The 12,426-nt window shown below is 38.5% G+C and overlaps 1 protein-coding gene across 3 annotated transcripts in view; it reads right to left on the minus strand.

Annotated features, from left to right (window-relative positions):
- The window catches only part of efr3a (EFR3 homolog A (S. cerevisiae)), a 63,754-nt gene that overhangs the window by 17,519 nt on the left and 33,809 nt on the right, over nt 1-12,426 (minus strand). For all 3 annotated transcript variants that reach the window (XM_058418328.1, XM_058418330.1, XM_058418329.1), the window contains exons 9-13: nt 7,377-7,455; nt 6,925-7,060; nt 1,900-2,067; nt 1,555-1,669; nt 808-859 (exon numbers count right to left, since the gene is read on the minus strand). In XM_058418328.1, coding sequence (XP_058274311.1) covers nt 808-859; nt 1,555-1,669; nt 1,900-2,067; nt 6,925-7,060; nt 7,377-7,455 — 550 coding nt within the window. The remainder of the gene's footprint in view (nt 1-807; nt 860-1,554; nt 1,670-1,899; nt 2,068-6,924; nt 7,061-7,376; nt 7,456-12,426) is intronic.

Here is a 12,426-nt window from a genome sequence, read left to right on the forward strand (position 1 = left end):
GAAGCTCACATTAAAATTTTTCCATCATGTTCAGTGTGAGTCATTCAGTAATGCACCAGTGACGGCATAAACACAGATAATCATGTATCAATACAGAAATGAAAGCTAAATCATTTCATACTAATCACCATGGGGAAATATGCAAATGAGGCCTTTCTGCCAGAGAACAATTAACACAATTTTGTGTCTATGGCAACGGAAGTCTAAATTAGGGCCTTAGTGGTAAGGTCATAGCAAATGGGCACAAAGTAGAACTGGAAGTACTGGAAAGCAAGTTCTAGGTGAGTTCACGCAAATGCATAGGCCTGTTTACTTTCCTTCTCACTCTCTGTCTCACACAACCACACACAAACACAACCAGCCATTCTGTAGCCCTAATTGGTTGACTGACAGCTTTTTGCCATTCATTATGAGACCCAGCTGCAGCTGTGCGCTTGCTCACGTGATTGTTTTCTCTTTCTTTTTCTCTCTCTCTCTCTCACACACACTCACTCAGGGTGGCTGCAATGTCATAGGCAATATCAACCATTTACACACCTGCGTCCGTCTCATCTGCTCGTCCTGTCCCCTCTCTCAACTCAAACATGTGCATGCACACACACTCATACACGCACAATCACAATCACTCACGCACACACACAATCACGCACACTGAAAGCACAAATAAAAACAGATTGTGGACACAATGCACCACACCTACAAAAGAGCACCTCATCCAGCAGACACTGCAGGACATGCTGCGTAGTGAACTCCTCAAGTGTTAACAACACAACTGTATAGTGAATGGATACAAGAAAAGTAACTTACCATAATGAGAGAACTGAGGAGCATTGTTTGAATCCTCTTAGTACCCTGGGGTCTGAGAGGGACAGAGTGTGAGACACAGAAGAATAAAATAGGAATAATGTTAGAATTTGTAGTGCAGCAAACACACAAAACTGAATCCCAGATGTTTGGCTGTGGAGCTTTGCTAGCAGCAGAATTTCTTCCACGCTCAGTGTAAAGAGTGTGATGTGCCACATAAACCATAACCGGAACATGTAAGAGCTCAAGTGTCTATAAATGTACCATAAACCTGTAAAATACAGATACACAAAAGTACAAAAAAAATGTACAGACAGGTATACATACATGCACACACACAGAAAACTGTTATTCACAGACACAATCACAGGCATAGACACAGAAATGCCACACGAACTTCAGATACATACACAGTATACACACTCACAAAGACATACACAAACCTGTGGCACAGGCAGAGACACAGGCGAGGACACAGGCAAGGACACAAACAGAGGCACAGAAACACACAGAGGCACAGACAGATACACATCCAGAGGCAGAAGCACGTACAGAGACACAGACAGAGGCAAGGACACAGGCAAGGACACAGGCAGAGACACAAACAGAGGCACAGAAACACACAGAGGCACAGATACAGAGGCAGGTACAAACAGACACAGACAGATACACGACGAGAGGCAGAGACACAGACAGAGACACAGGCAGAGGCAGAAGCAAACGCAGAGGCAGAGACACAGAATCACTTACCCAATTTTGACGGTGTCCAGAGAATGGCAAGGTGTACCATATACTGGAACTTTTCCCATAATAAACATCATGACTTCTGCCCGCTGATAATCTGGCAGATTGCCTCCAAAGAACCCTGTGCACACACAATCACAAAGCATACACAGAAAAGCATTCAGAATCGTATGCAGATGATAAAATATGATACATACTATCTCAGTTCATTAGGAGGTCGCCTGAAGAATTCTGAATATAAAGCTAACAATGTGCCGCATATCAATCAGTCAATCTTCTGTTCATTAGTTCACTGCTTTGACCTATTGATGATGATAGGAGTCAGATTGGAAGTGTCCAAGATCAACTCACCAATAGTCTGAATGATGGCATTCTGGACAACTCGCTCCTCGTTCTCTCTGCCACGACCGGAAGACACACTCGTTCCAGAGTTTCTGCGAGAGCCTTCACCCAGCTCGAAATCCACACTCATACGGAGGTGCTTGAGCAAGGTGTTAAAAACCTCCAACACTGTCGGACCTGAGTACACACACACACACACACACAATTAGACACATGCACATGCATCTATATTACTTTATAACTTTACAGCTACAGTTACACACACACATATAGACACACACACACATATACATATATATATATACATATATATATATACATATATATATATATACATATACATACATATATACATATATATATATATATATACACACACACACACACACACACACACACACACACACACACATATATATATATATATATATATATAAACCTCACTACTGATACCCATCTTCTACTAAGAAGCTCCTGGCAAGTGCTTTCCCACAAAAGAAGCATTGAACAATATGAACTGAAGGATATGAATTTAATTCATACCAAAATTCATATTTAATATTCCACGTGTGCAGGTATAATATTTCTATTATTCTTCAGGAAGCAAATGACTGGACACCCACAACTGCCAGCAGCACTATAGGAAATAAACACATGAATGAAGCAGCTGCATGTAGTTACTATGCAGTACAGCTAGGGGGAGACAAGTGGCAGCTACACAGCAAGCGCTTCAGTTCTTCATCCAAGAGCAAAATGGCTTATGCTGCATTTCTGACCTCCAGCCCTGACCTCCATTTCTGAGCATCGAACAAAATGATAATAAATGAGACAATATCTGACTATATTAAATCCAGTATTAAAAAAGCAACCTTTAGTATGACTAATTTTATTTACATCATTAATTTTCAGCATTGCTTCTTTATACATTTTCCTTTTTCTTATAAGTTTTTTATTATTTCTCTATTTTCTTTTCCGCTCATTCATTCTGCTGTTAAATGTGTAACACAGCTGGTGTTGTCTAACTTGTGTCTTTCTTTTTGCATGACATGTGCAGTGGATCAGTGGAGACAATGGCAATGAGAAGACACTGACATCTGAGTGACAGCCACATTATTCACTATATTATAAGGACTGCGAAATACAGAATTACACGAGATAAATAACCATAAAGAATAACAATTAAAGCCATTCCTTGCCATAAGCAATAGTATCTGAATATTTTTCCAGCTGCCTCTGAAAGAATACGTATAAATTAAATTTTGTATTAACAGCTTCCTCCTTGTGATTGGGATACAAAAGCAAATAAATAAATAAAAACTCCATCAGGGGAAGGAGACTAGCGGTCAGAATTGAAAGATTTTCTTGGAGAATATAAGGTCGCCGTTATGTCTCAGCTTTGAAACAAAAACAAATTACTTGGGGACAAGCATTGATTCATTTTCGTCTTTATAGCTGAGGGAAAAAAAAAGACTTCGGGAGAAAATTTCTCATTGTATATCCATCCACAGTGCTACAGAGTGATGCGTTATTATTTTTCAATAAAGCTTTTGATGTTGATAATTAGGCCTTCACTCTGCTTAATAGCACAGGCACATTTAAGATGGTGGTAAAATATATACTGAGAAATAAAAAAAAAAATTCTTTGTGCGATCAAGAGCCACCAGAACAGCTTCAGAGTCCCTTTGTCTTTGGAACTGGAGAAACACAATATTATTCACAGAGGTGCAAACATTGCTAGCAAGAGAAAAAAAAACCTCTCTAGAACAGAGAAGAAGATGGAGAAAACAGATTTTTAACACAGAAACCCTAGTGCATGTTGGACGAGCTGACTAACAGCATTAACGATGATGCACAGATATTGAACGCAACAATTACTTGTCTGGGCCGAAATTGGTACAAAAAATGGAAGAAGGAAATATTTTAAGAGCTGTTCCTACTGATCAACAGGTTTATGAACAAAACAATGCAACTACTGCCAGCAAAAGGGCCGTGTGCGCCGCATAGTGATAGCAGACGTAAAATGTTATTCATGTCCTGTGTCTCTTCCCCTTCACTGAACTTTTTGTGCTCTTTGTGAATTATTATTGTTAACCATAATGTTGGCACCTCTGCATTTTTCCAAAACATGTTCCCTCAGTTGGCGTAAGTGGTGTAAAGTGCTGTCTAATTTATGGCTGCTGTGACGCTTCCCCTTTAAGGAGACAAATGGGCGCAAACCGTGACAGCTAAATGTCTCCCCGTCGCATAACAGAGCAGCCGGTGATCCCGGTCCTCCTCGGCATGCGGGTAAAGCATTCAGGCTTGTACTGTTCTCTTGGTGTTCAGCGAAAAACATGCACCGGCTCACCCGTCGATAATACGCTAAAGAATGATTCATATGACCAATATCACTTTCTTCCATATCTGTATGTTTTTTTGTTTTTTTTTAGCTCCACTGAACTCTCAAATGTTAATCTGTCTTTGTACTGAAGGGTTTCTGCAATCCTACAGCAATATTCCTCTCCATGTGGTGTTCCTGCTGACACACACATCCTGAACACCTCCTGCAAGAACACTAAAGAACAGCCACTATTCATATCACACAAACGCACAATTCCGTCATTCCAGGTCAGTCCAGATAAGGCTGCTGCTGCATGAAGCAGATTTTGTTCACTCTGCATGGACTTAAAGTCTGTAAAGGTCAATTTTAATATCTTTTTCCACAAAATATTTCCCACATTTTTCCACATTAATCAAAAAAAAGAAAAAGAAAAAAAGCATCTAATCTATGAAGCTATGTTTAGGATTTAATATCTCTAAAATATTATTCTGCCTTTAATAGACACAAATGCTACAATACATCATTATATTTTTTGCTGCAATCTGAGGTCTGAATAAACAACAGGATCCAAGATATTGAGGAAATTACAAGAGAAGTTTAAAAAGATGCGCTATATTGAGATGCCCAGATGGTGATGTTTATTCACCAGTAGAATTGTGTGAAATATGTTTGAAAGATATTGTCAGGTGATGGTCCATGTGTCCAGCAAGGTGTCTTCAAACTTAACAAGATATCAGCCCAGGTTTTGCCTAGAATCGACTCTACCCATTCATAGAAAATGGACACAAGTATGACTTTTTATAAAGGGCTACATAAATCAAAATGTATTAAACCTATATTTCTTGAATTATAAAGAACACCGTTCAATCTCAGAAATAGCAAACTATAAAAACATGCATTATTCATTAACATCTTATATATATATATATATATATATATATATATATATATATATATATATATATATATATATATATATATATATATATATATATATATATATAGGCTACTCACTTTCTCTATATGTACAGCTCTGGAAAAATAAGAGAGCACTGCCCAATCTCCAGATTTGAACCCTATTGAAAACCTCTGGAATGTCATCAAGAGGAAGATGGATGGTCACAAACCATCAAGCAAAGCTGAGCTGTTTGCTTTTTTGCAAAAAGAGTGGTGTAAAGTTTCCCAATGTGAAAAACTGGTAGAGAGCATGGAGCCAAAACGCATGCAAATCGGGGTTATTCCACCAAATACTGATTTCTTAATGTTATTTAGCCAAAGCATTAACACAATTTGTTTACAAATAATTTGCATTTTGTTTTATTTGAGTTATTAAAGCTCTGCAAATACTGCATGATCTTGGGTTATTTTGATTTGTTGTCATTTCCTTTAAATATACACTCGAAATAACAATAGTTATATTTTGAATTTAGGAGAAATATTGTCAGCAGTTAAAAATAAAAAATGAAACGAAACTCTTCATCTCACCAATACATGACCTGTAAGAAAAAAACATAAGAAACTGTGGTCTCTTATTTATTTCCAGAGCTATATATAGAATATATTGGTGTGATTCTCTGGCTTTGGGGGAAGCACACTGCTTGTGTGTGCCATGTGGTCTGTTTATGACTGTTATGATTATCCCTGATTGCTTTCAAGGAAATGGTCAAAGGCTAGTCCCATATTTGCGATCACATTGATTGAACGGTGTTCTTTAATAAACATGAATTCCCCACTTTCCACCAGATGTCTTTCCCATACATCTAATCACTGCCCCTGTTCATACACTAGACACTTGAGAAGTCTGTGTGAATGAAGCTCCATTCACCAATAATCAACCCATTTTCATTTATCTTCTCGCCATCTTGATTTGAAATCAAGGTCAACCGGACTGTTCTGCATTTTTCTACACAGAGCCCAGTGAGATGTTAGTGAGGTAAACTGTTTTGAAGTAAACCTGGAAGCATCTGCACTCTTTATCTTTCTCCAATCTTTTATTCAGTTTTTTCCCCCCATTATTTGGCCATCTGTCTGTTTATGCACCAAATGAATATAGATTGAGAATTCCAACCAGGCATATGGGAATGGCAAGTAATTAAACTGTACATCAATACTTATTATTAGAAAATAAGCAGATAAGCTATCTTATGACAAAACACAGCAGTTACAACCTGATAAGACTCTCTACTGGCTAAGCGTCTTTGCTATTTAACCTACCCAACCAGAGATTAGGTGGCGAGCAGGGAGGATTGAGAAACGTGTAAGCGTTTAGATTTTTAGGAGCAGTAAGACCTGCGAGACAAAAGAATTTAAGAAAAGAAAGAGGGGAGGGACAGGAGAAAAGTGGAAAGAGTGAGATTCAAAGAGAACAAACAGAAACACAAGGGAGAGACGGAACACAATGAACGAAATGGACTTGAATTAGTTAGTCGAGACATGTAAATCATATTTATCATCAGTTCAGACAGCGGCACTGACAAATAGAGAAGGCAGAAGACAAGAGAACAATGAAAGAGTGACAGGAAGAACAAAGGGAAACTGACTTGTGAACAAAAAAGCATGTAATGTTTCAATCAAAAGTTCAAGTCCAATACTGAATCCACGATGAAAAATGGAAGACTCAGATTGTCATGTTACATCAGTCGGTTTCAAACACACACACAAAAACACACGCACACACAAACAAACACAAAAATACACGCACACGCATTTCTTACCAACGGAACCCTTAGCTGCTATGGCGACAGTCTCCAGCAGCACCTGGACGATACCTGCTCGTACCCGAGGCGTGTTCTTACTGTGCATGTCCAGGTGATTCAAAACTTGCTGGATCACGTGATGTGAGTGCTGAGCCTGAAAAAAACACACATTCACACACCCACTTCTTGAACAAGCCATTATTATTCGCTGACACTGAACATTTTTGCATAACTCTCTACACACATGCGTGGCTGGTGTGCACTGATGTGCATGTTAGCGTCACACAAAAACACTCAAACAAAGACCTTCAAACATCACTTCTAGATGTGAATTGATTGCCTCTTATCTTTAATAGTGGATGCTGAACACCTGGGATCACCAGGCAAGAAAATCAAAGATAGGATGGAGTAGAGCAGAAAGAGATAGAGGGAGGAGAGAATTTGCGTGTGTGTGTGTGTGTGTATCTTGCCTGTATGGAGTACATGATGATTTTGAAGCAGGATACTGCAAACTCATTTGGATCCCACAAATGATGATTATCCAAATGCCTGGAACAGAGAGAAAGAGAGAGTGTCAGTCTCACACACACACACACAGACTTGGAAATTCAATTTGTGTTATATTTTAGAATTAAGAAGTATTTTCAGCTCTCTTATGTTTATATTATATATATATATATATATATATATATTTCTCGACTGTCTTTGACACCATCTTTATTAACAATTTAATAGTTACAACATGGTGAATGTCAGAAAGACTAAAATTCTTCCTCTAATTCCTTATTCTAAATCTTCTACAGCTATTCAGGGAACGTTCCATTTTTAGCATGACCTTTAAGTCAGATTAATATTTATCACCAGGAACATGATTATGAACATGGCATTTGCACATCAGCAGTGAATCAGGCACGTGTGCTTTACGAAGCAGAGAATTTTTCATATAGCACACTAATCAGGATAAAATAATTTATTAATTGGAGTGTGTGGTGTATTCGCTTTATCTGAACACATAAGAAATCGAAAACTATCAGGCCAAATTAAAGGTGCATTAGGGAAGATTAGTCAAGCTTAGAGCTCAAGTAGTTAAGCAGAACGATTTAATAGCAGGCTGCCATAATCTACAGTGTCGACTGGAATTCAGTTAGATAGGTGAAGTGTTCTGTGATTTTGCCCGCTTGCCATTCGACTGTTTGATATAGCCATATGTGAAACTCGGCTCATTTTGATTTGCTGCTGCAGGAATGGTCCAGAGTGCCTGTTTATCTTTGTAATGAACTCTCATGAGTTTTTCAGCTGACCATCACTATCAGTTCTAGGCTAGTTTCCAGAAGTTAGTGGTTTTTGTGAAGGTGTGTTTGGAGATTGCTATTCGGACAGGATACGATTTTCAGACATATGCATGTAAGGACATCAGTATGGTATCAGTATGGATTCACACGGGACAAGAGAGTTCTGTGTAAAGCATACAGATGGGAGGAGCTTCATAATGCTGTCACACTAAAAATCTGAGCTAAACGCTGTAATCCTAGAAAACTCCCAGAATCATTTAGTCCTTTTGTCTATATTTTATTATGTTTTATGTTCTGAATTATAAACTCTGTCGATATGTAACGTCTATATACTGAAGAACTATAAAATACATTACATGACATTGTTTTTGGTCGCATAATAAAAGATAAACTACGTCTAAACCTTTCAAGAAGCATGTACACGCACATATAGGTGATGGATAAAATTCCAGTGTTAAGGGGAGAATGCCATTACCTCAGCCTCCTTATGTAAAACTTGTCCAATCTGAACAGGGCTTAAGTGGTAAAAACCCATCCAATTGATTTATGCAAAGTTGGCCAAACAGACTACAGATCGCAGATCGCATTTATATCCATATCCAGAAGGAATGTCAGAAATTCCATGAAATACTTCCTCCCAGTTACCAGAAATAACTTGAAAAAGAGCATTATTGGTGTGTATGCGTCTTTTACTACATTTCTTGTCATTAAGTTTATTTGGAAGCATGACAGGAAGCTCATGTAAACACACGCAGCCAAGCAGCTCAGCCAGGGGTGGGCTTTTCCAAACAGGTTTCCTCAGCCACATAATACAGCTGTGCTGAAGCCATTTTAACAATTAGTCTTTAGTGTTCTACTTTTTCCCCCCAAGGTCATTGTACCTTTGTACCTATTATAAGCAATAATAGAACAATACCTACTGCACATTTAATGGACCAATGAATAATTAATAATAATTCCCACACATGGACACATGTAAAATATGCTAGAGCTACACACTGAACACCTTAGGTGTTCTAAGAATATATTTAGAATGGTCTGTTAATTTATTAATTGACGTTATCTGCTTTATTTCAAATCCTGTACATATCTGTCTCCTTGCTTTTCCTACTTTCCTCTTTTTCCTCCCATCATCCTCTCTTTTTCCTCTCTTGCCTGCCTGTAGTCGCCATGGTGACGTCAATCTGCCCCCAATCAGAGCTATTTTTAGAACGCCTGGAAGAAAGCCTCCCCAATCCTTCCTTCCAAACCTCTCTCTCTCTCCATCACCTTTATTCCTTATCAAAGATACAAATCTGTCCCCTAAAGATTAAACCTCTCTTCTTTTTGTGCACTTTAAAACCTTCCTTGACACACACACACATACACACAAGCAGCACAAAAGCTCAAACGCTCGATCTGAACAAGCTGTTCACATAAACCCCTCACTGTGCCGATGTTAACTAACCAATACACGAATCAGCATATAAACAGAGAGGAACAAACAAAACTCAGAGTTAAATGAATACAGAAGAAGGTGTGTGTGAAATTACACAATTTGCTGAAAAGGAGATGTGTGGAACGTGCCAGAAAGGCTGAATGCAATGCTTTGATATTCGCTTCCCACAGTCATCCAGCTCAGTTCTAATTGGCTGATAACTAAGCAGAGACAAAAGAATCTCATTAGCGAGCCTCGACAGCACAAACAGAGCACATTAGCTCCGGCATTATCTGTCAGATCCGGGTGCTAAAAATCCCTGATGGAAGAAGTGTCTTCTGGGTCACAGATCTGCTAATATGCCATACATTAAATCGGCAATGTGTCTGCTGTTGGAAGTTAAAGAGATGCGTTTAGATCTTGAATATTCAATATAATAATAATATAATTGATACATCAATTATATAATAAAAATAATAATAATAAGAGGAAGACGATGATTTTTATTTGATTTAGTGGGTGACCTTTGAGAGATTAGCGGCAAATTTATAGCCACAAGGTAAATAAAAATCCAAAGTAGGACATCTCTCTCCGTCCATTAGACAATAGAGAACTGACGGTATATAAAGTGATTTTTTCCTTCATTAACTCAACTACCTCTCTCAGGTTATGAAAAGGAAACAGTTCCCTTATACCACAGCACAATATGATGGCTTTATGTTCATGTGCTCATTCTAACCGGTTATTGTTTCTATAGAAACAGTAAAAGTCATTCACTCATTTACAGGGCAAAAACAGATAAAGGAAAAATGGTTTTGTTATTTAACAAGAGTGATATAGTGGATGAGGGTAGATCCTTTTGTAAGGATGCATATATTTTCTTTGCAACAGTTAGTAAGTTTTCTGTCACTGGAGATTCTTCAGGAGATTTCTTGGCTTTTCTGTAACATGAAAGAATTATTAAGTTCAAAAGAAATAAAACAGAGACTGGTGAAAGAACGAGAGACTGGTGAAGGAACGAGACACTGGTGAAGGAACGAGACACTGGTGAAGGAACGAGACACTGGTGAAGGAACGAGACACTGGTGAAGGAACGAGAAACTGGTGAAGGAAAGAGATACTGGTGAAGCTGCTATAATGTAACTGATAACAGAGGCTCCTGTGCTGCATAACTGAAAAAATCCACAGCCAGGAGCCAAGGAAGCAAAACTGGCCATGGTCTACCCGTCCTGGTCAATCACAGCAACACTGGCCAATCCTAGGCATCTGCCAGCTCATGTAAGCAAAAGAGGGCAGATAGCTCTTTCCTGCCACGTGAAGGAGCATGAGCAGCAGATAGATAAGATGTCCTATTGGCAGCTCTGTATACAGGCTGTATATTAGCTAAGAGAATGATTAAGAGCTTTGGTGTTCACTGCCTCACTGTCTGAATAATTATGTGAACTAAATAAACAGATATGTCTACATTATAGGAATTTGATCCTATAACTTATTTACAGATAATGAATTACTGAAACCATATCAAACTCCAAAATTATGCAGTTAACTGCGACTTAAAATCCTCATGAGATGACTCTGGAATCTGAGAATTATAAAGGCCAAATTGAGAGATTCCTGGAAATGCCATGCAGAAGCGATACGCTTACTGGAGCTGTGCGTTATTGCCAACATTCTGGCAGCAGATCCATGAGCGCACTGAAAGGATTAAAGACCAGAGATTTCCCTGTTGCTCTCACTTGTTCTCCACATGAAGGCCTGGTTTATACTTGATGTGTGACTTTGAAAGCGCTTGCAGAAACAGGGTAATGCTAGCAGCATTGTTCACACACTCAACTTCATATTTTATATACATCTAGGGGATGAAAAAAGCAACAGCCAGTAGATCAGATCCTGTTTGTCAGGTTGCCAGTTGAAACTGTGAACTATGCTTTAAAAAAAAAAAAAGTGTAAAACACACTTCAGTCAGCCAATCAGTCTGCCATTGTCTTGATTGTTGTCATGATCTCAAATTGAAATATAAAAAATAATTCATTCATCAGAAGATCCAGTAAACTGGTCGACAAGACAGACCTTTTGGTAGCTTTAAAGGCCACATGATAAGTCAAAGTTCAAACACTACTCCTAGTAAGTAAATCTTGAACAGTATATGAACATTGATTTGAGACACATGTTTGTAAAGTCAGCTGTGCACACGTTCGTCCACAGCGTTGTACTGCTGCCACTTTTTACGCTGGATTCTCATTCCACGGCCAGGAGGATGTGCACAAGCAACATGCCAAGCAGCCGCAGGATACATGTGGCAGCCATCTTGTGCATGTGCATGCGGAGTTCAAAGCAAGCCCAGTACCTTATTCAGACTCTTACTGGGACCACACCATAGCACTGTTAGGAAAATGGATTCTTCAGCAATAAGATCTGTGTGGAGAAATCTTTCCTACAAGCTAATTACAAACATTGATGCACAAACTAAACAATTATCTAGTTTGTATGAACAGCTCATGGATCCACAGAGCAATCCTACATTAAACAACTGATTAATCTTCCCATTTATTTGCTTCCCATTTATTTGCTTCCCATTCATAGCTTTCCACTATCCATGTGTTTCTTTAGATTACTTTCTAATCGTTCTAAAAACGAAGGCAATTAATAAAAGCATACGAATGAGTGGAGTCACGTCTTTATGATTATGAGAAGTTCAGTGTTTATGCAAACATTTACAAATATTACTGAATCTTTCCTGATCAATAAACATCCGATATCTAGCCTCCTGTTTCTTTTGTATGCTTTCGGCTGAATGTTTAGGTTTCAGGA

Source organism: Hemibagrus wyckioides, linkage group LG20 (genome assembly GCF_019097595.1).
Source record: "Hemibagrus wyckioides isolate EC202008001 linkage group LG20, SWU_Hwy_1.0, whole genome shotgun sequence".
NCBI classification, from domain to species: Eukaryota; Metazoa; Chordata; class Actinopteri; order Siluriformes; family Bagridae; genus Hemibagrus; species Hemibagrus wyckioides.